The sequence below is a fragment of the Budorcas taxicolor genome, chromosome 4 (assembly GCF_023091745.1).
Source record: "Budorcas taxicolor isolate Tak-1 chromosome 4, Takin1.1, whole genome shotgun sequence".
In the NCBI taxonomy this organism is placed as follows: domain Eukaryota; kingdom Metazoa; phylum Chordata; class Mammalia; order Artiodactyla; family Bovidae; genus Budorcas; species Budorcas taxicolor.
Genome location: NC_068913.1, coordinates 73,961,406 through 73,987,882, shown reverse-complemented (window position 1 = coordinate 73,987,882; position 26,477 = coordinate 73,961,406). Strand labels below are relative to the sequence as shown.

Sequence of the window (26,477 nt, the reverse complement as noted above, 5' to 3'; positions counted from 1 at the left end):
TGACCTCCTCTGTGTTAGAAAGGGAAAGGATAGAGAATTCTCTGGCAGTCCAATGGTTAGGACACCATGCTTTCACTGCTGGGGTCCTGGGTTTAATTCCTGTTTGGAGAACTAAGATACTACAACTCGTATGGTTGGCAAAAAAAAACAAAACAAAACAAAAAAAAAGCCAGAAAGGACACGCAGATAGGATCACAAGGAGTCAAGACCTTGTGAAGGCAAGTCAGTGGAGCTTGGGAGGCAATAGCTTGTTTAGAGCTATCTAAACATATCTTCCTCTGCTTCAACTCTCAGCCTTAACAAAAGAGCAAGCATGCAGGGGCACTCCACTGTTTTCAGTGTTCCATACATGACCCAGGTTTCTATGCTGTTGATATGTTTTGACATAAAGCTGAATAAACCAAACTCTCTAGTCATTGCCTCTACTGAGGGCAAATTACAGCAGTTTAACGAGCCCTCTGTGCAGCTGACATGCTGGGTTAAAGAAAGGATTTCTGCAAGATACCCCAGTTCTCTTTTACAAAGGAAAAGGGCTGGGCACAGCCTTTCTTTCTGTTCCCTTTTAATAGTTTCGTGTTGTTTTCTTTTTAAACTTTTTGTTGCTCTGAAGCAAATGCATACCTTGAAGTAACACACACGGTTCACTTTTCAATTAATTTATTAAATGATACCCTGGGAGAATTTCTTTACTTCTGAGAAGTGTAGGTCGTCCCTGTGAACTATCCCCACTGAGTTTCTGGGAAGCTGCCTCCTGGCAAAGCCTCCTGATCAAAATGTTCCCTAGTACAGCATCCTCAGCACACTGCCACCAAGCCGACCTTTTTGTCCTTCTCTGGCCTTCCTGGCAGGTTCCACCACCTCCATAACCACCATCACATTCTGAATCCCTAGGTGTGAACCACAACAGACTCTGAGAAAGATACAACCCCTGTCTACAGATTTTTATTGTCCAGTAAAACATGTTACTACTCTTGTGCAAGGTAGTAACATAATTCAGAACCAAGCTCTTTTGTCCTAAAGAGTCTTCCCTCTCTGAAAACTGTGAGCAGTTATTTACAAAAAGTGGCAGAGGGTAGTGGCTTAGACTCCCGATTCTAGAGCCAAATTTCCCGTTTCAAAGCCTCCCTCCACCCCTTCCCAAACTGAACAATCTTGGGCAAGTCATTTAAGCTCCCTGTGCCTCAGTTTCTCCATTTAGTAGATGGGAACAGTAGCATCCACTTCTGAAGATTGCTGAGAAGACTGGATGCCTGTAAAGTACACAGAAAGTCTAGATCCTTCGAAGCTATTTATTATTACACTGCATGAGCAGCACAAGTCTAAGTGTGTGTGTATGTGAAGTTTGAGTTTGTGTGTGTGTGAGAAAGAGAGAGACAGAGAATTCTGTGTTACATCTAGAGTCATATTTTTTCTCTTTTTAGCTGTACGTCCTCCCAGATCTCATCTCCCCCAGCAGGAACTGAACCCGGGCCACTGCTGTGAAAGCCCTGAGTCTTAATCACTGGACCACCAAGGAGCTCCTTAGAATTATTGCTTCCCTCCAGTCACTTCCAGATGACAGTTCCTCTGCTCCTCTCTCTTGAGGTCCATGCCCCACAGCTATACTACCCTCCACTCTCAACTCTGCACCAACTGCCTATGGATTCCCAACACTTAGTACCTCCCTTGGCATATGACACATACTCACAAATTTAAAATAATTCTGACAATAAGATTAACAAACATTATTTTGCAAGTTTAAACTTACTTTCCATTTTGCAAATGGAAAATAGTTCTCAGAAATATCACCCTAATGAGGGTTGCTTTCATATGGTTAGACAAACCAATCATTTTATTGGTTTCTTTATTTGGTTCTCTAGTAGCTTGTAAGCACCATCACTGTTATACAGGGTAAAAGCTTTAACAGCATATGCTCTCTATTGATTCTCCTTAAAAATTTCTTACCTGGGACCTTGTGCTCATTTTATTCAACCAACATTTGTTGTGTGTTTGTAGCCATTTGGCTACATGGCTTGCAATATGCATTATCCGTAGTTCAGAGGGAGAAGGATGAAACTTTGAGTTTTAGGGAACCTCAGTGAGTTATGTGATTCATTTCTCACCTGAGAAAGAAACAAACATCTACTCCATACCATCTTGAAAAAATGATTGTGGAGACTATCTTTTACATTTTTGAGACAACCTTTCATTGTAGTCTTTCTCAATGCTGAATTATCTTTTTCCTCTTCAATAGCTAACAGAACTCTCTTAATGTAATTTAGACCTATTTCCTCCCTTTGTGAAACAGGATATGTTAAAAAATGACTTGAAAGTATGCCTCTCCTCTGTTAGGCACAGCAGAAACTATCTGCTACTTTGTAGGCTTTATAGCAGGCTAGCACTAAAAATATCTACCAACTACACAGGGTAAAACATCCTACAGAGTGATCCATAGCCATGCAAGTATAAACATAAAAGAGAAGTACATTTAAGTTCACCGAAGTAATACTTGGGCTTCCTGCTGGCTCAGTTGGTAAAGAATCCGCAACAATGCAGGAGATGCTGGTTCAATCCCCGGGTTGGGAAGATCCCCACGAGAAGGAAATGGCAACTCACTCCAGTATTCTTGCTTGGGAAATCCCATGAACAGAGGAGCCTGGCGGGCTACAATCCATGGGGTTGAGAGCATCAGACATGACTGAATGACTAAACCTACCTACCTACCAACCAGCCTAATGTAATACTGTCTTGCAAAGAATCCAAGTGCATTGTATACAATACAATCCATTGTATTGGGGGTGGGAAACAGATTACATTCAGATACTTTATTGAAAATTTGTGTGGTCTTCTTTGGAGAGATATGGATAATTTAAAATATTTCCCCCAGTACAGTTTTAACTGAGATCTTCCATCACCAATCTTCTCTGGAGTAGTCTTGTTACTCATACCTGATAGACATGCTCTAGCCTCAGGGTCGTTGTACCAGCTGTTCTCTCCTACTGAAATGCTCTTCCTCAGAAGAGCCTGGCTCACTTACCACTTCCTTCAAGCTTTTCCCAATGTCACCTTCTTTCTGAGATCTATTGGATCATCCTATTGAAAATTACCATCTATGTTCCCCACACCCCTGGCAGGCACTCCCAATATCCATTACAATGCTGTACTTTTTTATCTTGTTTTTCACGCTACTTATCACCTCCTGCTATACTAAATAATTTATCATTTATTATGGTTTTGCCTGTCTACTAGAACATAAATCCCATGAAGAAACAAACTTGGTTTAATTCATTTATATATCCCCCAAAGCCAGATAATGCTTTCTTATAGTAGGCCCTAAATAAACATTCAGGGAATCAATTTTTAAAATGTCAGCTCACAAATGAAATCACAGGAAATAATTCCATCACACACATGCATGCGTGTGTGTGCACATGCATGCACACACACACACACACACCCTATGTTAATATTGCCCAAAGCTGTTATGGAGCCTTAATCTGAAAAATGAATGAAGCAATGGAAAAGTTTCAATTGCAAAGCTGGCAAGTTTAACTTTATAAGAAAAGGAACAGAATCTAAGTCTATTAAATATTTGCAGTCTTCTCAGCTCCCTCATTATTCAAAGATAGAACAAGGAAAAGAGAAATCAAGAATCTCTAGTTCTAGTGAAAACATGCTGCAGAGAACAGGAGCTATAAAAAGGCATGATTAATAGCTCTAACATAACTAAAATACCCAACTGCACAAGGGCCAGAGGTGCAGAGACAAGTGTAGATTTTTCTCTCATTCACTGAAATGTGAGAACTAAAACAGACCCAGTGGCCCAACAGAGATGGGCTATTCCATAAAGACTCTCCAGACAGATATACACACACATACATACGCACATCACTAACACCACCAGCAACAATGATATCTGCACTTACAGCTGCTCTTTGCCGAACACTTTCTGCAGGGAGCATATGATGCTAAAAGGAAAGCATACGGGCTTCCTCTAACCCAATTATTTCTTGAGACAGAGAAATAACACAAACAATTAACTTCGGAATAACAGATTTTGGAAAGACTGTTGAAAACTGTTGGAAATTCAGAAACACATGGTTGATTGATTAAGCGTTAAAATATTTATTAAATATGGGAATCCACTGCAAGATAATGGAAGTTCTTTCATAGAGCTGAAGGCCACATCTAATGCTAGGCCAAGTCAGCTCAACAAGAAGCTGAGGAAAGGAACTAATGATTATGACTGCTTTACAATGGGACCAAAAACAACAGAATGACAAAAAACAGAAAGACAGAAGAGAAAGGGAAAACTAAGAACTGAGAATGACTAAAAGGTTCATTAACAGCTATATTAAAAACCACTGATTAGGGACATCTCTGGCTGTCTGGTGGTTAAGACTTCCCCTTTCCATGCAGGGTGTGCAGTTTCAATCCCTGGTCGGGGAGTTAAGATTCCACATGCCTCAAGGCCAAAAAACTAAAACAGGAGCAATACTGTGACAAATTCATTTAAAAATGATCCACATTAAAAAAAAAAAAACACTTTATAAAAAGACCTCACTGAATGTACACTTTCAAAGAATAAATTTTATGGTACATAAATTATATTTCAATAAGGCTGTTATTAAAACACTATGTTGAAAACCAAGATTGTGGCCATAAACATATTTCAAATGCAGGAAACGTATGGTCTTTCTTATAGCAACTGCTATCTTTTATAAAATTCTGGAGAGCCCTTTCTTCCTCAACTATCTGTCCTCTTAGATTTTTGCCTTTTGAAGTTCTGCAGATAAAACATGTTTTTAAAATAATAAAATAAAACAAGCTATTAAAATGGAGCACCCTATTTTCTACTAAAGTTAAAAATACAGATTCCAACACTCAGCCTAGCTTGGGAACTCTGGTCCAACCTTTATCTCCCTGCCTGTTAATCTCTTCAAGTCCTGATCTCCCTACCTTCCCTCATCTCCCAGCAGGGAGCAGCCCTATGAGGATATAGACTATTGAAAGTGAAAGTGAAAGCCACTCACTCATGTCCGAATCTTTGCAACTCCATGGACTGTACAATCCATGGAATTCTCCAGGCCAGAATACAGGAGTGGGTAGCCATTCCTTTCTCTAGGGTATCTTCCCAACCCAGGGATCAAACCCAGGTCTCCCACATTGCAGGCAGATTCATGAGGATTCAGCGGATGCAGAGATGCTTCTTGTCCCAAAGCAATGGAGCTGCTTTGTTACTCATTTAATTGTAAGAAAACAAATTACACTGGATGTTTAGCCATTATTATGTGGGAGGAGAAAGAAGGCAATGTTAACTTGGTTTGTTAAACTCCTGAAAAAAAAAAAAAAGTGCAGTGAGATCAGAGTTGGTACCCAGAATTAGCATGAGGGTCCAAACTGTTCCACCTCCTGGAAGGTTTGATGCAAATCATAGCTCTTGTGAAAACAATCGAAGAAATCCAGTGATTTGTGTTTCCAAGAAACTGGGCAGTTATTTACACCAAGAAATGATCATTATGGGAGCTAAAGAAAGAGAGAGAAAGCTAACATGTATAGAGCCCTTGTTGTTGTGTTGTGTTCAGTCATTCAGTCGTGTATGACTCTTTTGCAACCCTATGGACTGTAGCCTGCCAGGCTCCTCTGTCCATGGGATTCTCCAGGCAAGAATACTGGAGTAGGTTACCATTTTCTCCTCCAGGGGATCTTTCAGACCCAGGGATTGAACCTGCATCTCCCGAGGGCAGATTTTTTCACTGCTGAGCTACCAGCAAAGCTATGTATACAGTTCTTGTGTTTTGCTGTGCTGTGTTTAGTCACATCTGACTCTCTGTGAACCCACGGACTACAGCCCACCAGGCTCCTCTGTCCATGGTGATTCTCCAGGCAAGCATCCTGGAGTGGGTTTCCATGCCCTCCTCCAGGGGACCTTCCCAACCCAGGGATTGAACCCAGGTCTCCTGCACTTTGGGCTGATTATTTACTGACTCAGCCACCAGGGAAGCCCAAAAATACTGAGGTGCGTAGCCTATCCCTCCTCCAGCGGACCTTCCGGTGACCCAGGAATCCAACTGGGGTCTCCTGCATTGCAGGCGGATTCTTCACCTGCTGAGCTACCAGCTCTTACTATATGCCAAATGCTTAGCTACAAGCTTTATGCATATTACCTCCTTAAACCTATGATATGGGTGCTATTCTTATCCTTATTTTATTGATGTAAAAACTCAGTATTAGAGAAGTTAAGTGCAGCCAGTGAGTGGCAAAGGTGGGCTTTGAATCCATGTACTTAATTCCAGGTTCTCTAACTCAATCTCTATCCTATAATACTTTCTTAGAAGAAAATGGTTTATCAGGGAGTTATCTTACTAAAAATGAAGATTTATTCTGAAACTCTAGTAGATTCTGCAGTAGTATAGGATTACACAACACAATCATGAAAAAAATAATTGACATGGATAACATCAAGAAAAATCTTTTAATCTATTACAACAAAAGATACCATGAGAATGAATAGATAAGACCCAATATTTAAAATGTCTGCAACAGAGATAACCAACAATAGGAAAAAATCCATAACATACTTAAAATGCCTGTAAATCAATAGGAAAGACACTTGAAAAATGGGGAAAGCATATGATTAGGCCATTCAAAGGAAGAAATACAGATTACCAAAGGCTTTACCTCATGAATCATCAGGGAAATGGAAAGCAAAGTAATTAGACACTACTTAACACCCATAATACTGTTAGAAATTTTAAAGTCTTCTGATTTCAAATGATAAAGATGGGGATACACAGAAATTCTCATGCATGGCAGATAGAGTATAAATTGGTATATCATTGTGAGATTTGTCTATATGTGCAGACGTCAAGAATGACAACCCTAAGAACCAACAATTTCACTTTTAAATGTATGCCCTGCAGAAACACACACACATATATGTTTCAATGGCAGACACTACTTATACCATCAACAAATCCAGGTCAATCTATAAATGCCATTAATAGGACAATAAATACATAAATTAGGGTAGGCTTAAAAAAATGGAAAGAAAGATAGCAATAAAAAGAAGTGAATTATTTTACTTGTGTCAAGATAAGAGATTAAAAATAAAAGTTGAGAAGTGGCAAAGGATATGTATGATACCAAATATATACATTTAAAAAATACAAAATAGTAATATACATACACTGTTTATGATTAAATGTTTATGTAGTATGAAAACAAAGCCAGAAAAGATGCCCACTAACTGCAAAATAATTCCTCTGGGAAGGAAAGGTATCACCTTCCTCAATAACGTTTATCTCTCAAAAAAAAAACACTACTAAATGTTGTTGACCCTGGGTGGTGAGTACAAGAGTGTTTGTCACATTATTCTATCTACTTTTTAAAATATGTTTAAACTATTATAAGACATAAGATTTTCAAATTTTTAAAAAAGTAACAAAAATTGTCTTGAAGAAATTTTCATATGCCATATTTTATATTCATCAGTTTTCATTGGTGCCACACATAACAGCTCAGGGGTGAGTAACAAAACCATAGATATGTCTTTAATACTGTTGCCAGGAAAACTACAAGAAGCAAAAATTAGCAGCTGGAAGCTGCCAGGAGGCACAGGACTCCATCTGTAAAGCCTTAACCAGAGCTGCCTCACAGGTACCACTGGGCTCCACTGTCAGGGCTCTGCAGGACAGTGTTTTAAACTGTGGGTCAGATCTGACCCATTAGAGGATTAATCACTTTAGTGCACCACAGCCAGGATTTTTTAGAAAATGACAAAGAACAGAGTAGAATGAAAAGCATGCACTGCGTGTGTCACAACACACTTGTATTGATCTTTGGTGCATGTCGTGTTTTCACATATTGATACAAAAACATCAACACAAATGTTCACAGCAGTATTACGCATAATTTCCCCAAAGTGGAAACAAGCCAAATCTCCCTCAAAATGAATGGATAAATAATGGAATGTTATTCATCAATAAAAAATGACGTAAAAACACATGCTACAACATGGATAAACCTTGAAAACATTCAGTTCAGTTCAGTTCAGTCACTCAGTGTGTCCGACTCTTTGCGACCCCATGAAATCATTATGCTCAGTAAAAGAAGCGAGTCACAAAAGACCAGATAGTGTATGACCCCATTTATTTGAAATGCATAGAACAGGCAAAGCTATAAAGACAGAAAGTAGACTAGTGGTTGCCTAGGGCTTGGGGTGGAGACAGGCAGGGTGGGAGTCTGGCAAATGTGTATGAGGTGGTGAAACTTTCATTCTGAGGTGATGTTTAAGACTGATTATGGTGATGCCTGCATACTTGTTTGAGTATACTAAGAAACTCTGAATTGTATACTGTTGTTAAATGGGTGAATTCTATGGTATCCAAATTATGTTTGAATAATGATCTTATAAATATATAATTCAAATATGAGTCATTTTGTTCCTGAGATTATACTACATCAGCTGAAGTCATGAAAACTGTTGAAGAGTTCATTTTGTGGGCTAGGTTCTTGATCTTGGGCTTCTCTGGTAGTTCAGACAGTAAAGAATCTGCCTGCAATGCAGGAGACCAGGGTTCAATCCCTGGGTTAGGAAGATCCGCTGGAGGAGGAAATGACAACCCACTCCAGTATTCTTGCCTGGAGAATCCCATGGACAGAGGAGTCTGGCTACAGCCCAGGGGTTGCAAGAAGTTGGACACAACTGAGTGACTAGCACTTCTCAATCTTAAGATTTTAATCTGGGACCCCTCACCAACACAAGCCCTTACTTTCTCTTCTGATCATAAATCTACTTTCAGATCAATCTTTCATTCACACTAAGATATTAATGCTTGAAAGCATCTCAGAGTGCCATCCCTCCCTAGGTCTCTACTTATTCCAAAGTGGCTATTCTTCAGTAGGGTTTTTTCTGATTTAAATCAAATGTGCAGACCTTTTAGAGCATGTAGATTTCATGGAGTAACAGTAGTAAGAGTAGTATCTACTGTCTAAAAGACAAAGTAAATATTTTTTGTTAACTTGTTAGTCCACAATAAGGAGATAAAAATTTGCTAAAAATAAAACAAAATATTAGATAAGAAATTATTGGAGGCTTAGCTATAGGGAGAAAAAAAAGAGGATGTTGTCCTGGGTTCAAAGAAAAAAAAATTCAATACTTAACGAACAAATATCATGAAAACTTCTTAGCTAAATATGTCATATGAGTTTAAAACTATCAAAAATACTATATGTCACTTTCCCCGAAGACAGACATCACTGTCTTAAAGAAAATGCAGCTCCAGGCAGCAAATGGCAATCTGATGAACAAAGTCACACACAAAAGTTAAATAGCTTGGATTTATTTGTGTTGGGAGAGACAGGGCTTAGAAAATGACATGAATGAGTTTGTCACAGTGATTAAAGCAGCTGACAACAAGGCTGCTTTATATGGCAGAGTATCAGCCTGCCCATTACTGTCCGAGTTCCCGCCACTTTCTCTAGCCTTCTTTCGGCTTATCCTCATGGCCCTGCCTTTCCTAATAAACCTGACCTCACTTGTGAAACAGGAGAGACAGCTACTGCAGCTCAGACTCTCACAGTGATGGGATCCTCCCAGAACCTGGGTGTTCTACATATACAGTGGGACTCTGTTAGGCCAGGCAGACAAGAATGTACTGGCGGACTTCCCTGATGGTCCAGTGGTTAAAACTGCGCTCCTAAGGCAGGGGGCCCAGGCTTGATCCCTGGTCAGGGAACTAGATCCCACATGCCACAACAAAAGATCCTTCATGCCACAATTAAGGCCTAGTGTGGCCAAATAAATGGAGGGAGGAAAAAGTCTGTCGAGGGAAGAGGAAGAAAGAGGTCAGAGATAAAGGTATAAACGTGGAAGGAGGCCCGTACTCCTCTCAAACCCCTCCCAACAAAAGATTTTAACAATCCAAAATAAAGAAAATACTGTGATGGTTGGAAATACATCAGAAGTACATAAAATCAGTCACATAAATGGTCACACCAGAACTCTTTTTCTGCATCTCTGAAACTGAAACAAAGGCAGATCATAAATATTTGCTGAGCACCAACTATCCATCAGGCAGAGTGTTAAGCAGTGAACAAATAATAGTGACCACAAATGACAAAGTTCCAGCCCAACATTAGGTCCATCTCACGAGGACGAGTCTTCCTAGGTGGCACTAGTAGTAAAGACTCCACCTGCCAATGCAGAAGATATGGGAGACATGGGTTCTGTCCCTGGCTTGAGAAGATTCACTGGAAGAAGGCATGGCAACCTACTCCAGTACTCCTGCCTGAAGAATCCCACGGACAGAGAGGCCTGGCAGGCTACAGTCCATGGGTGCAAAGAGTCAGACATGACTGAAGAGACTAAGCACGCATGCACATTAACACACCCAAATGGCCAGTACTCCAATACCACTGCATCAACACACACAAAATTCCTATAATTTCACGCCAAGCCTGTGAGGCAAGCTGAACTTTCAGGATACCTGTTAAAGTGCTTCATCATTGCTGCTGCTAAGTCGCTTCAGTCTTGTTCGACTCTGTGCGACCCGATAGATGGCAGCCCACCAGGCTCCTCTGTCCCTGAGATTCTCCAGGCAAGAATACTGGAGTGGGTTGCCATTTCCTTCTCCAATGCAGGAAAGTGAAAAGTGAAAGTGAAGTCACTGGATCGTGCCCAACTCAGCGACCCCATGGACTGCAGCCTTCCAGGCTCCTCCATCCATGGGATTTTCCAGGCAAGAGTACTGGAGTGGGTTGCCATTGCCTTCTCCATCATCATTGCACAATTCTGCATCATAATCCTGCAGCAATGGAGCAGTCAACCTCTCTGGAAGACTTCAAGAAGTAACCGTTCAGCAAGCATGGAGGGTGGACCAGGCACATAACTCAGAGTTTAAGTTCACGGGATTATGAGCAGTGAGAACAAGGAGAACGATTTTCGGAAGGTGACTATTCCAACAGCAAAGAGCAGAAGTGATACTCCATGCAATCCACACCCAAAAAGGAAAATGAATGAGGGACAGCTTAAGGGAAACAAACGAAACAAAAGGAAAAACCAGATAAAAAAACAAACTTAAAGGTAAGTAGTAGAGTGGGAAGCTTGTTGAACTATAACACATTTTGCAAATCCCAAAATAAGTCAGTCCAGCAACAAGCAACAGGGATGGTTCCCGACACTGAATATAAATAACCTTTCAGAGGCTTGTTTTTACTTCAGTTGCTAAGAGAAAACGAGGCACTTGACAGAAAGAAAGTAGGGGGGAAAACACAAAATAAACCAAGGGTCACAGGGAAAGTGAACAGAGCAAGACTATGTTCACAAAAATGACAAATGGAAAGAGGCAATGGGAATGTGATGGAGCCTGTACCGAGAGCTGAGAAAAGAAAAAAATGAGAGGAAAGGAAAGAAAGAATTGACCAGGGAAAACCTACTATAACAACAAGGGTCTGGAGGCATAAGAAAAGAATAGACTCTCTACCTCGTGGCATCAAATCCAGTTCTCATTTGCCTGTTGAGCACTTGCTACCTACAAGCCTCTGAGCTCAACACTGGGAAGAAATAAAAATGAAGATAAGGGTGCATGCCTTAACACCATGTTTTTCCTACAATTAAATTGAAATAATTCTTATTCCATCACCCGAGGACAACTGCAAACTTCATGATTTCATAAGCAGAACGCTTAAAATAACATCCCAGACAACACATTAATCAATGACCTCAAGTAGATTTCGTATTAAGTTGGTTAAGTTTGAATGACTAATACTCTGCCTTCATTAATTATGAGAGAATACCGTCCATGCGAGATCATTAAGAACCCTAAGGCCATCACACTAAACTTATCTCAGAAACTAAACAAAACGAAAAATCACAGTATTGCAGCAACAATATTTTTCTCCCTTTTTTTTCACCCTGGAGGACACTGAGAACCAGCAAAAGTTATTATACACCATGGTTTGAAATACCCTCATGTCTAGTCACTCATCCAGTCAGAAATGGCTTCAACTTTGGTGACAGCAATGAATACAACTTGAATTTCGCCCACCTTCTTATCAATCAATATCTGTATAAGCTTTCAGGTACTTTTATGAGGAAATCAGTTCAAAAAATAGCAATGTACTATTTATAGCTAACCAAGCTGTATAAGACCCTAAAATGTAAGAACAGTTTTGTGATCCTGAATCAATGATGTTTAAGTTTCTATCATAGTCAATAAAACTCTTCCTAAGAAATGGCTTGATTATTTAGCAAATGGTAAATTTGTAAATGCATCTGTAAAAAAAAAAAAAAAAAAAAACTTTCCATTCTTCTTATTAAATACTTCCCTAAAGTTTTCTTCAAAAGCACATCAAAGTATTCCTAAACTATTGCTAAACTGCAGGTGATACCAAACTAATCATGAAAATGACCCAGTATTTATAAAAAATGAAGACTGACATCAAAATTATCTATCTCAATAAGAACAAATTTTCCAAACTCCAACTAACAAGATTCTTCTATTGCTAACACACTTTTTGAACACATACCAAGTGCATGTAAAATTAGCCCATTGCTCCTTTTGTACAAACTAAATATGATTTTTCAGAGCATCAATTCCTACATGAGTTAGGAAATCAATCTTTATGTAAGTATCATCTCTGACCCAGGAGAGGCACAGTCTGCAGTCTGAATTACATTAATGGGGAAGAGAAGAAGAGAGAGTCGGGAGAGGAGTGAAGGGGGAAGAAGGAGGAGGAGAAAGTAGCTCTTCCCCCGAACCAAACATGCTCATGGGGGCATGGAAACAATCTCAGGGGTCATCAGAGCCAGTCTGACCAAAAAACACAAGGTTCTCTTTTAAAACGTAAGAGTGGAGCCAACCACTGAAACCTCGTGAGCTAAGATTAAAACCTCAGAAAGTGCCTCAGACTCCTTCAGGTCTCTTTCTCTAGTTGAGCCAGGATACTGGACTGAGCTGGCACAGTGGGCCCAATATCTTCTCTCTAGATCTGATATTTTTTATTTTCCTGAATCTCACCTTCCACCACCCTTATACCCACAGTTTGCTCCTGCCCACGTTCTGATGCCTCAAGATCACTCTTCTGCCAACTCCTCCTATTCTGGCCTCTCCTAGATTGATACTGCCCTGCATAACCTTGACTGCTATGGATGCATAGCTAGGTTCTAGGCCAGACTCTGGACAGGATATTCCAAAGGCACTAAAAACCCATGAGAGAATTCACGTACATCAGGTCTGTGACGTGGCATTTTCCTCTGCAGCATCTTGCTAATCTAATCCAAAGAAAGAGAAACCATTGATCCCAGAGCTTAAGCTCTGACCAGGTATAGCAATTGGTGTGTACCAGCCTGCTACTAACATCCTGACCTCAATTTCTTGCAAACAAGCCTGCTTAAAAAGCAAACTGAAAAAAAAAAAAAAAAAGTATATAAGAATAGAAATTGACTAACCAGAGGGGAATGCTAGAGGCGTAAGTCCATGCCAGTCACAATAAGTGGTTGAAAAGAACTGTCCACCCATTCTACTGCCTTACGTAGAAAATTTTAAAACGACTTATAAAATGTGAGCTCTTGAGGCTGAGTTTCAGGAAAGTATCATTGATTTCCCATCTTCAAAGAGTCATCTAATGTTCTTTTACTTGGGACAAAAGAAAAAATGCAGCAAAGGGGCAACTATTGCTAAGTGCTAAAATCTCCTGATACAAAATTAATGTTTAAAAAGGAGAAGAAAAACGTTGAAGGATATGGCAATCCACTCCAGTATTCTTGCCTGAAAAATCCCATGGGCAGAGGAGCCTGGTGGGCTACAGTCCATAGGGTTCCAAATAGTTGGACTATTTGGACATGACTGAGCGACTAAGCATGGACCCTTACAGATGAATATAATTCTGAAACATCCCTTCAATACAAACAACAAATAGATGGTGAGACAGGGTGGGGCAGAGGGAAAGAGGGATTAAACTTTTTCCTTCTCTGTCCAGCTTTAGAACTGCTGATATTTCTGGATCATAGTACTACATTTTAAATTTTATTTTCAAAATAAATTTATATATAATAGTCTGCTCTGGGGAAAACAGATTTCTGTCTTAAAAGCAACTCGAAAGGTAAAATGAAGAAGGACACTTAGAACTTTAAAATCAGTTCTTCTATATGATATCTTCATATTTTTTGAAATACAGCATTTTAAACTCTATTTCTGTGTCAAATAGTTGTAATTATCAAAGGTGCTGTACATTCAATATTTGAAAACACAAAAAAGTATTCATTAATTTATTCATTTGGAACACAACAGCATTCCAAAAGAGAGTTCAGCTTGTTTTATGTGGATAATTACAAGAAAAAATTTTCAAGTGGATAAGAAAACCAGGGGAGAAAGAAAACTCATTGATTCAATAAATATTTATTAAGCATCAACTCTGTGCCAGTCACTGCTCTAGGCAGTGAAGATGTGTGGTGACCAAACAGACAAGATCACTATTCTTGTGTCTTTTACAGTTCGATGATGGCATAGTGAAAGAAAGACAATAAACAAGTCAATTGTTAAAGGAATGTCAAGTGCTAGGAAGGAAAAAAGAGTACTGGTGACAAGAAGGGGAATGGAATAGGACTACTTTTTAAAAGTGAACGAATGAAACCTCTTGAGATCACATTTTTAAAGCCTAATATTTACTTCAATTTAAATCTAACATGCACTTGAAAATGTGCACAGATATGAATTCCCAGGGTGATAAGTTGGCACAAGTCAAGAGGATTTCAGATGACTTTTGTATTGAAGTGGGGATGATGAGCAGGAACAGGACAATGATCTAGGAATGAAGCTACTATGAAAACTCATGCTAAGACTTCTCCTCTGGAAGAGAGCACAACTCTCCTGGAAACTTTTGGCATCCACATTAAGGAAGGGAACAAAAGTATAAGACAAATCTCTCCTCTTGGTCCTGATGAGAAATCATGCTTGATGTTCTCCACGACTTCAATGTAACTGGTTTTGCAGGAATATTTCTTACAAGATTTCTTCAAATTATCCTTTAGAAAAAGCCGGGGAAGTGATTGAAGTGGTCAGGGGAGTGACTGAGAAAGTGTTAGCTCTTCAGTCATGTCCAACTCTTTGCAACCCATGGACCGTAGCCCACCAGGCTCCTCTGTCCATGGAATTCTGCAGGCAAGAACAGTGGAGTAGATTGTCATTCCCTTCTCCAGGGGATCTTTCCAACCCAGGGATCGAACTCAGATATCCTGTTGATACCAATTCTAATACCAAGTTCCCTTGTGACTAACTGAAATCCAAAGAGATTTATGAAAAAATAATTTAAATCTTGAGAATACAAAGAGCTCCTCGGCCCTGGGTGCAAACTGGAATCCCCTGAAGACTTCAAAAGAAAAACCAAACTCCTACCCTAGAATCTCTGGAGGTGAGGCCAGTGCCCTACAAAGGAACAGATGATAATTCTCCATAAATAGCTTCTGTTACATGAATTTCTGACAGATAAAACTCCAAGTACTCAGAGTGCAGATATTCTCTGCTGTTATTCAGATGCACATGCAGATATTTCCTTGTGGTTAAAAGAATATCTGAGGTACGGTTTCCCCGGTGGTCCAGTGGCTAGGACTCCAGGTTTCCACCGCAAGGGGAATGATTCAGTCTCTGGTTGGGGAACTAGGATCCTGTGCCTCACAACATGGTCAAAATAAATAAACGTTTTAAATGTTTAAAAAAAAATCTGAGATAGAAGTAGAAATCGTAACCATTTCTAGAAATGAAAACCTATAACAAGTCCTAAACATGACATCAAGTCACCCCTAAATGAAGTTAGCAAGGGAGGAGATCAGGGTAGCATAGGAAATCAGGTAGGAGATCAGTTAGATAGGAGATCAGTTAGATAGGAGATCAGTTAGATAGGAGATCAGGTCAAGAGTTTTCAAGAAATGTTACATTTGTTCCAACTCATAGATAAATGGGTAACCACATATTAAATAAGAAGCAAAGATTACAAAAGGGTCATTTTATGTTAATCTCTAACATTTTCTTTGAGAATTCTTAACCCAGTTCTATTACTTATCAGTTGTATAACCTTGGGCTGATTAATTAGCTTCCTTAAGCCTCAGTTTCCTCATCTATAAAATGGGTATAATCATACCTACCTCATAATGAGAGATAACACATGTAAATCACTCAGCACAGTGCCTGACATAAATAGTAAATATTAATTCTTATTTTTCAACTCTTTCTAATGCTTTTATTACCTAAGTGAACATATCCAGCTAGACGTTCAAAGAAGCTATCATTTTGGTTATTATTGATTATGTATCTCTTTGACCTGAATGCTTTGACATTTGGGACTCTGGAGCTATTTGTTCTGGGAAGACATGAAAGATATTTTATATCTTTTCATTTGAAAAAGTACACACAAATATGGATTTCTATTGAGCATCTCATGTTTCTGCTTTATAAAGCTTAGACCACAAAAAAGCATATATAATTTTAGTATTGACAATTGGATACTGAAATCTTTGATTTACAAAGATTAGATCAATATGCACATCCAGTTTGAAAACAAAACACACATCCTTTGAGAGGTGTTGTTCACCTTTTAAATGTTAAATATCTTCATATATTCCATTCTCATTCTCAAGGTAGTAGAAAAGTTTCTTCACTACTGTACAACTTTTTAAAGATATTTTCAAGTGCTGCAAGAAATATATAGCTCCAGGGGAACGGATGTAAGAAATCATTGACCCCAGCACCACTGAATGATATCCAAGGAAATGTTGATGACTTCCTGCACAAAGGCCAGTTTAGCATAGTGCTTCAGCACACAGGCAGTGCAGTGGAACGAAAAGATTGCGTTCAAAAACCCTCTCAGCTATCTACCAGCTTTGTAATTTTGCAGTTAAATATTACTGTCACATGATTCTTGTGAGGATGCAATGAGTGGTATAGGTCACAAGTACTCAGAAAACTGTTTGGCACATAAAAAGTAGCCACATATGTTACCATTTATTAAATATTATTAAATATTTTAGTGTATTTTGTAACATGACAACACTGTATAAGTATTTATCTCTTCCTGATTTCTCTTGCCTTTCTCCTTCTCGCCATTCATCTCAAGGTGTTTTCCTTTTCTTGCATGCTCCCCAACTCTTTAATAATATCCTTTTTCCTTTTGGGGTTTATCCATAATCCTTAATGGTGGATGTGGCAATATCTGGACCCCACTGGAGTTAAAGAGTACTACTAACCCTATATGACAAGAAAGCAGGCCTTCCTCCATGTACTTTTAGAAGAGGCTTTCATCATTAAAAATGACAGAACACTTGGCATTCATTAAAATAAGAGAAAGCAAATAAAACTTAAGGACAATTTTTATCATCCCATAAGCTCTTAGAGTTGGTCACAGTTATCCATGTGTAGCTGTAAAGAAGTGATGAAAGACAACGTTCTTTTGTGCACGGTAAAACAACTGGGCAGAATTTCAAAGATTCCCAAAAGAAATAAACACAAATTGGGATCTCATAGACTGAAAACAAGATGCAAGAATACTACAATTTTAAATTTTATTTTCTTTTAATTATGTAATTGTAAGAGAAGGTTGGTAGGAAAATAAAAATGTGCTGGGGAATGTCTCCTTCCTGTTTATTACAGTGGAACAAATTTTTTACTGGTTGCACATTTTTATCAATATTGAGCTATTTAGGTTTAACAAATGCACATTAAGGGAAAAAAAGATGTATGTCCTATACTCACAAAATATTTCTAATTTCTAGGAACCCTTTTTCTCCAGGAAAGCAGTACTACAGACAATGGACGGTCATGCTGAAGCACTGTTCCCAAGTGAAACAACCCAATTTTTGGTGCAGCTCATGCATGCTTAGGCATATAGATAATTATGTTCATAAAAACAGTGCGCAGCTATCTCTTGCCATCCTGTGCCCATCTTGCATTTCCCCATTCATTACTGATTATCAAAACTATAATAAATGGTAGGTCTATGTTCTCGACACTTGACTACTTGAGAGGCTTACAAACGCTTTCCAGGGAATGAGATAGAAAACAAGTAGCCTGTCTATTCACTGACAAAGACTTCTGATAGAAAGAAATTCTGCTTCTTGTAGCAAAACCAATTACTGGCTGCCAAACAAATTATTTGAAAATGTATGGGGTGACCACACAGCAAAACAAGCCTATCTACCACACAGCAAATAACCTATCTTTGATGCTGCGCTAAATCTATCATGCTTGGCTTGCAAAAAAAAAAAAAAAGAAGAGTAACCAGGAAGGTGCTTGCTCTTTATAATAGCAATTACGTGACCATCGGTTTCAAACCAATAGCAGAACTCTGTAAGTGATACCTTGCTTATATGGGTGTTCTATTAAAATATGTTTTATCCTATTATCTACAACATACAATTTTTCCAGCATAAGTAATTTTGAGTCAGATGAAAGGAAGACTGCATACTTTGAATATTCCAGTTCTGCATGCTCTTTTACAGAACTGAAATTACTTCAGATCAGGAAGACAATCTTGAGGAGAGCAAGGTTACCCACGATCAAATACAATTCCTTTGACTACCATTTCTAGAACTTCATGGCACAATAAGCTTTCAGTATGGGTCAGTCATCTGATTCAGGATGAAAATAAAAGTATACATTCAAGTAACTGGTCATACAAATATGGACTTATACCAACAGAATTAATTATTTCACACCTATCAAATTGCCAGTATTTCCACAGAACTAAAATAAATTTTCCAAAAACATAAAATGTGCAGTTCCATTTTGGGATGAAAACTGAAGTAAGGACACAGTAAAAGTAAAATTAAGGTGTTTTATACCATCATAGTTCTTGTGAGCTTTCTCAAACATTAAGTAAAACATTGCTGGTTTCCTTACTCTAGATCAATGACTATCTTACCAGGTAAGAAACGATTCTTCAGTTAGGTTAGATGACCTATAAGATTTCTTTCATCTTTATAATCATTAAGATTCCATTTAGTTATGTAAACTTGAGTAATTTGTAACTTACTTCTGGGAAAATGTTAAATTCTGGTAATTAGGGCACCATTTTGCATTAAAGTGATGTCATAAAATTTCTAAATAGTACTCAACCAGCCTAAGGGAGTTAATGTTATTTAACAAAACTCATATAGTGCTTGTAGAACATGCAGAACTGTTCTAAGTGCTACATAAATATTAACTCATTTATACTAAGCAGCTAAGGATGCTTAGTAACTAAGTTCTTATGAAGCTTAATGAGTATGTGAATTGGCATTGAACAATGAATTAAAGTGAAGAACCACATTCACTCAGCCTTTGAAATTAACATTATTCATTTCTAACAATTAGGGTTATACCATAACAACATGATGGTATAGGTAAGTCTAGTAGGTTACCTATACGTAGGCCGGTAACTCTACCTGAAATCCTTGAACTGCCTTCAGGAGAAGCCCAAATTCCTCAGCAAGTCATGAAAATGCTGCAGCACCTATTTTCTGGTTTGTTTCTTCTGTCCCTTAAATCGTAACTATTTGCAGTCAAAAATGCGTCTGATTTCACATGTCCATGTATCTGCTGACCCTTCATTTGATATGACCACCCCTTCCCTATAATTTGGTCAGTTCTTACCAACCCTCAAAACACAGTTCAGATAGTGCCTCCCCTTGAGAACCCACCCTGACTGCTCAGCTAGGTTAAGCACTGTCTTCTCTGCTTCCACATCTCTCTGTGATCACCTCCAGAAAATCACACACAAGGACACAGTGTAACTACCTATCTTTTCACTCATCTTCCTACTTGTCTACAAACTCCTTAAAGGCTAGAACTGAGTCTTTCACCTCTAAATCCCCAGGGTCTTACAAAAAAAGAAAAAAATGGTATATAGCATGAACTCAAGTATATAAATGTATTTTAAATAAACAAATCAGTATATACCTTTGTGAGCTGATAGAAAGCATCCTAATTTTATTATTAGAAAGGAAGTTATTAAACATATTTATGAGTATAAATTACATCCATTTAATCACCAAAAAAATAACAAGGTCCATATATAATTAACTTATGTTTTTAGATTCAATGAACAGTTCTCAATGAAATAAGAAATGACACACTGCAGGACCACTCCTCAGTTTCCTAACTGGAGGAAATGCTGGCATTCGGCAACTAAGTCCTCACAACTCTGCCAGATTCAGCCCTACTAGTCAGTGATCACTAACTGTAGCTGAGGAACATAATAAACTGCTGTAGCTACCTAGATGACCCAGCATGCAACCAAATGCACTATTTGTACCTCACCAGGTGCCAGAATGGAGATAACTGCTTGTCATAATTACTTGGATAACAAGACAGTATCTTCACTCTCATTTCTGACTTGAATGAATAAACTACTCATGCTGTTGTTTAAGCTGTTGCTGCTGCTGCTAAGTCACTTCAATTGTGTCCAATTCTGTGTGACCCGATAGATGGCAGCCCACCAGGCTCCGCCATCCCTGGGATTCTCCAGGCAAGAACACTGGAGTGGGTTGCCACTTCCTTCTCCAATGCATGAAAGTGAAAAGTGAAAGTGAAGTGGCTCAGTCATGTCTGACTCTTCGAGACCCCATGGACTGCAGCCTACCAGGCTCCTCCGTCCATGGGATCTTCCAGGCAAGAGTACTGGAGTGGGGTGCCATTGCCTTCTCCAGTTCTTTAAGCTAAATCCTACCAATTCATTCACACCTCTCCACAAGTGAGGGCATTTGGTGGTCACGGTCATTCTTCTCAAATGTGAGGTTTATCCTTGTAGGACGTAGAAGCTGCACAGGCCCCAAGTACCTTCTGCCCCAAGTGGAGAGATCTATGAACCAATAAAACACCCACAAAAGTGGTATTCCAGAAATGGGGAGAAAAAGGAGGACTGGCCTGTTGTCTAAGAATAGCAGTCTTTCACCGACACAGAGAAGGGCAGAAGGTACCTAAAGACATCACCAGCATGAGGCAGAGGCTCCAGGAGTCTCCGGGTTCAATCCTGCAGTTTTTTTTTCTCCATCTCTACTTTCTTCCTCTCTGATTTGTTTTAAAGCACTGTGATTTGTTTTAAAGCAATGTCTATATCAGCAAAAATTTGGCTTGTGGAAGACTCTACTGGATGAGAGACCCCATATCTTCAATGAATAAATTGTATGGAAAAAAGGAAGAAAAAGGATGAGGGAAACCATGCATTAAAGAGGCTTTAAAAAAACTAATTGCAGTTTATAAACATTATCTGGATCTTGGTTCAAACAAACATATATAATATTTATATGTTTATTTTATATATTTATATATAATATATTGACGTTTAATATATATTAGCTATGATAATATCATGATTACATTTTCTAAAAAATCCTTGTCTTTTAGAGGTGCATAGTTAAATTCTTTTATGAAATGTTTCAAAATAATACAGAAAGGAAAAGAAAATAGGATGTATATAAAATAAGATTGGCTATGAGTTGCAAATTGCTGAAGCTCAGAGTTCATTATAATAGTCTGTCTACTTTTGTGTGTGTGTGTTTGAAATTTTTTGTAATAAAAGTTACAAATGAGTGTGAGAATATTCCTCTACAGAAGTAATTCTAACAGTGTTTGATGCTTCTTCAGCTTTACTATGGAAACAAATCATAATGGAAAGGTATTTACCAAACATTAATTCAAATGATGGGATCCTTCACTAAAACTTGACATATTAAATTTGCTATTATAATAATCTAGTTGATGGATATTACTATAGCACTTTAATTTCTATCATGTTAAGATTTTAACAAAATTAAGGACTTGGCTACAAATAAGGAACATTTTTCTATTTTTACATATTTTACACTTATAGTAAATTACTATGATTATCACATCAAGACACATCTTAAAATATTAAGAATATATTTAGACATGTAAAAATATTCAGCCTACTTTAGTGAAGTGTGCAAAATTTTCAACTACATGAACATGTTATATCTTAATATGTACTTACAGGTGGATGAACTGGTTGCCAGGTTGATACATGTAAATAAAAAAAAAAATGCTTGCAGAGCCCCAAAATATTTACTTAGATTAAACAGTAAGTTCAAAAATGAATTTTCAAGCATATCTGTGAATGTGTGATATTGACCTAAATATGCTAAACGGTAGTTAGATTTTTATTTTAAAACATACTTTATCAATGCCCCCAAAGCCACACTGCCCTAATTACACCAAGAGGACTGCTACCAATAAAGAAAGGGGAGAAGGATATGTCTTCTTTGTAAGGTGGAGGTGAGTGGGTCCATCTCCGATGTTCACAAATTGAGTGAGTTGAGAACCTTGTAGTTCAGCTTACTTTTAAGGTTTAAGTTTAGATAGGGATGTCTACGCTTGTTTTTCCAATTTTCCTACAGTACCAATCTTGGCTTAAATCACACAAAGCCTTCTCTTTGAGAATTAAAACAACAACAACCACCACAACAACAATGATGTAAATCCTGCTCAAATATTATATCCCTTCTTGCCTACACACGGCTTTTGCTCGGCAGCGGTGAGAGGGTCTCCGCCCCTTCACTCAGGTTGCCGCACACATGGAGGCATCCCGCACAAACACCTCTTGAGCAAAGCCCCTGGCCTGTGACTCTTCGGGGGTTTTGTCCGCCTTTCTCTTCTTTCTTTTGCACAGGGAGCGCCATATATGACTCGCAAGAGAAATGCGCTGCTTTCACCCAAGACACTGCATCTCCAGGGCAACCGAGAGCAAACGCAGGGTCGGAGTGGGCCGGGCCGCGCGTAGGACCACCCCTCTGGACCGCGCCTCTCACCTGCCCACTGCTGGGGTCGCCCCGCACCCGCGTGTCCAGCGCGTCGTGCCCAGTTTCGTCTTCTCCACCCGAGCTGTAGATGAGCCGGAGTGGCACGATGCTCTGGCGCTCCAGGAAGCGGTTTTCGTTCCTCCTCTCCAGCTCCGTCAACGAGGCGTCTCCTTCGGGCAGGAAAGAGGGGAAGGAAGAATTAGGGAGAAAAGGAGAAAATAATGACCCTGACGGACACTCGTCCATCCTGCGGTCCGATGATTCCCCAGAGAAGATCCTACCTCCCCTCCCTCTCAGACCCCATCTGGGAAGGACGCAGAGATACCAGACGCAAAGCCTTGGACCAGCTCATCTGAGAGCATCCAAGATCGGGGCCCAAAAGCAGAGCCCCCTCTCCCATCCTCCGCATTCCTCTTCTACTTCCGAAGAAAAACAAGCATTTGACCTAAAGCTTCTAACGCATCCGCGCGCCCCCACAATATATTTTTGCTTCACTTCTCACCACCCTTCTAAATGAAAAAATCTCCCCGCTAACTCGGGAAATGGGGATGCCCCTTTATCATGCGCTTGAGGGCTGCAAAGATGCCCGGAAAATGGTACGTCCCAGAGCCACAGAGGGCGGCGAACTTACCTGCCCGGCCGCAGCGCGCCAGGGGACAGGTCCCCAGGGTGCAGAGCAGCAAGAAGGGCACGGACACAGCCGTCGCTGCCGCCGCCTGCATGGTGCTGCCGTCCGCCCGCCTCGCCCGAGATGCTCAGCTCCTCATGCCCAGGCAGCCGCGTCCGGATCCCGCGCCCCGCGCCCCGCGCCCGGGGCTAGCCTGGGCCACCAGCTCCCAGCCCCGACCCGAGCTGTGGCGACCCGGGCGCTGCAGCCTCCACCGCGGCGCTGCCTCAGTGCTGCATTGTGCTCCGCGGGCGCTTCCGCTGGTGGGGGGAGCGAGCGAGTGCTGCATTGGGCGGTTGGCTGTAGCTAAGTGGTTTCTAGCGCCTCCCACTTCATCCCCTGGCAGAGGCTCCGGCGGGCGACGAGCGCTCGGCGGGGAGCGAGCGCCTGCTGCAATCGCCCCCCGCACTGGGGCAGGGGCGCGCGCACGAGAGTCAGCTGGGAAATGTAGTTCTTTCTCCACGTCCTGCTGTCTCCACGACGGCGCGAACTGTCGCGACCTCGTGACCACGGAATCATCTACAGCCTGGAGATGGGAGGGAGGAAAAGGGCAAGAGAAAGAAAGGTCAGTCCTGGCAAGGCCTCCTGGGACCAAAGATGCCCTAGATGCGCCACTGCGGAAGCCAGGATTCAGCCACTGCGTCCCCCAAGAACTGCAATGATGTTTCCTTTAGATGTAGTAGTTAATTTAAATTATGACCAGGCAATCATACCCTCAAGATTACATGGATTACATGGTAACGTAACTATTCAACAAACATCGACTGAGGACCCACTGTGTGTGCGGTGGTCGACTTAAGAGCAAGGGACACAATGGTGAAGGACAGGGCTGTAAGAGGTACCAGCTATTGAGTTAATACCATTTTGTACAATACTGGGATGTTTTCCTCTTTCCCTGGCAGAATTTTTTATACTCCCTGCCTCTGTTGAGGTGAGCTTCCCTGGTGGCTCAGAGGTTAAAGCATCTGACTCCAATGCAGGAGACCCGGGTTCGATCTCTGGGTCAGGAAGGAAATGGCAACCCTCTCCAGTATTCTTGCCTAGAGAATCTCATGGACAGAGGAGCCTGGTAGGCTACAGTCAGTCTCACGGGGTCGCAAAGAGTCGGACACGACTGAGCGACTTCATTTCACTTCTTCTTCTATTGAGGTGGTTTCAGATTCCTTCACCATCGTGGTGTTTTGAAAATACACGCCAATGTGCCAGTGTCCCAGATCAAGTGTGGTATCCAGAATTAAATACAACTTAGACAAGGTTTCACAGAAAGGGATTCTTTTCTCTGTTGTCCTAAATTCTTGCCTAAGAGAACAATCCATCATATTTTGGTAATTGTATCTCACCAAACTTATTGTCGCTTTGAAAAATTTCCCCCAAATCTTCAACTAATGAGACCCTTAAGAATTCTATATATGACATGCAACTGAAGCCTGAATAGGGCTACAAGATTTCAATAGTGCACTCTAGACCTTGATGCAGAAGATTTCACAATACAGTAAAATAAAATTAGAACTCAAGGCCTAGAGAAGCCCTTAACTTTCATTTCCTACATCATGAACCCAAATTCTTACCCCAGTTCTCTCAGTTGGGAGAAATAATTTTACAGTTTTGTAACTACTGTGCTGTGGTAAATATACCCCGAAATTTTTAAATTTAAATCTCTTGTTATAAGCAATGCCCTGTGTATGTGTTGCGAGCATTTCTTTAAGGCAGATTATACCAGAACAAGAAATTGTTTGGTCTACAGGGTTTGCCCATTATTTTTAGTGTAATAGATGCATACCTTTAAACAATTCCATCTCCCTGGCACAGAATGGACATCATGAGAGGCGAGGTAAGTGAGAAAATTCCTCTGGTATTAAGCTATAGTTTCCCAAGGTATATTATGGAGGCAGAAGAGTGGGAATAAACTTGTCTTAATAGCAATTTAAAACACAGTATCCCATCCTTTAGGGACAGAATATCTCCTTTGACTCTATTTGAAGGCAGTGCATATGTATATATATAGGATTTTTGCTGTCTTCATTTTCATTTCCTTCCCACCTAGTTATTTAATTAATAACCAATTAATCTAGTTAATTAACACATTTATCACCTCACATATTTATCTCTTTTTTGATGAGAATATTTAAATTTTATTCTTAGCAAATCTCAATTATTTAATACAGTGTTATCAATATTGGAGAAGGAAATGGCAACCCACTCCAGTAATCTTGCCTTAAAAATTCCATGGACAGGGGAGCCTGACAGGCTACAGTCCATGGAGTTGCAAAGAGTCAGGCATGACTGAGCACCTATCACTATCAACTATAGTCACTATTTTTACATTACATTCTTAGATATTATTCATTTTATAGCTGAAAGTTTGCATGCTTTTACTAACCTCTCTCTATCTCCCCCATTTCCAGTGCTCAGTTCCTACTCTTCTACTCTCTATTTCTATAATTTTGACTTTTTTGGGGTTAAATTCCACATATAAGGGATACCATGCACTATTTGTCTTTCTCTGTCTGACCTATTACACTTATTAAAATATCTGCAAGGTCCATTCACAAGTAACAGGATTTCCTTCTTTCTTAGCGCTGAATAACATTCCATCATATATGGAAATGAAAACATGACAATCCAAAACTTATGGGATGCACCAAAAGTCGTTCTAAGAGGGAAGTTGAAAGCAATAAAAGCTTACCTCAGGTAACATGAAAAATCTCAAATAAAAAACCCAACCTTGCAACTGAGGCAACTAGAGAAAGAAGAACAAACAAAACTCAAAGTTAAAAAAAATCATAAAGATCTGAGCAAAATTAAATAAAATAGAGGCAAAAAAAATAGAAAAAAACCAATAAAACTAAAAACTGGTTCTTTGGAAAGATATACAAAATTGATAAGCCCTTAGCCAGATTTATCAAGATAAAAAAAGGAGCAGGCTCACATCAATACAATCAGAATACAAAGGATCATAAGAGTCTGCCACAAGCAACTATACACGAATAAAATGAGCATTATAGAAGAAATGGACACGTTCTTAGAAAGGCACAATCTCCC

The 26,477-nt window shown here is 39.7% G+C and overlaps 1 protein-coding gene across 1 annotated transcript in view; it reads right to left on the bottom strand.

The window, feature by feature from the left end:
* ADAM22 (ADAM metallopeptidase domain 22) overlaps positions 1-23,490 on the bottom strand; it is a 229,574-nt gene extending 206,084 nt beyond the window's left edge. Inside the window, exons 1-2 of the mRNA XM_052638378.1 lie at positions 23,400-23,490; positions 22,778-22,938 (exon numbers count right to left, since the gene is read on the bottom strand). Of these exons, the coding sequence (XP_052494338.1) occupies positions 22,778-22,938; positions 23,400-23,490 (252 nt within the window). The remainder of the gene's footprint in view (positions 1-22,777; positions 22,939-23,399) is intronic.
* Between the last annotated feature and the right edge of the window lie 2,987 nt (positions 23,491-26,477).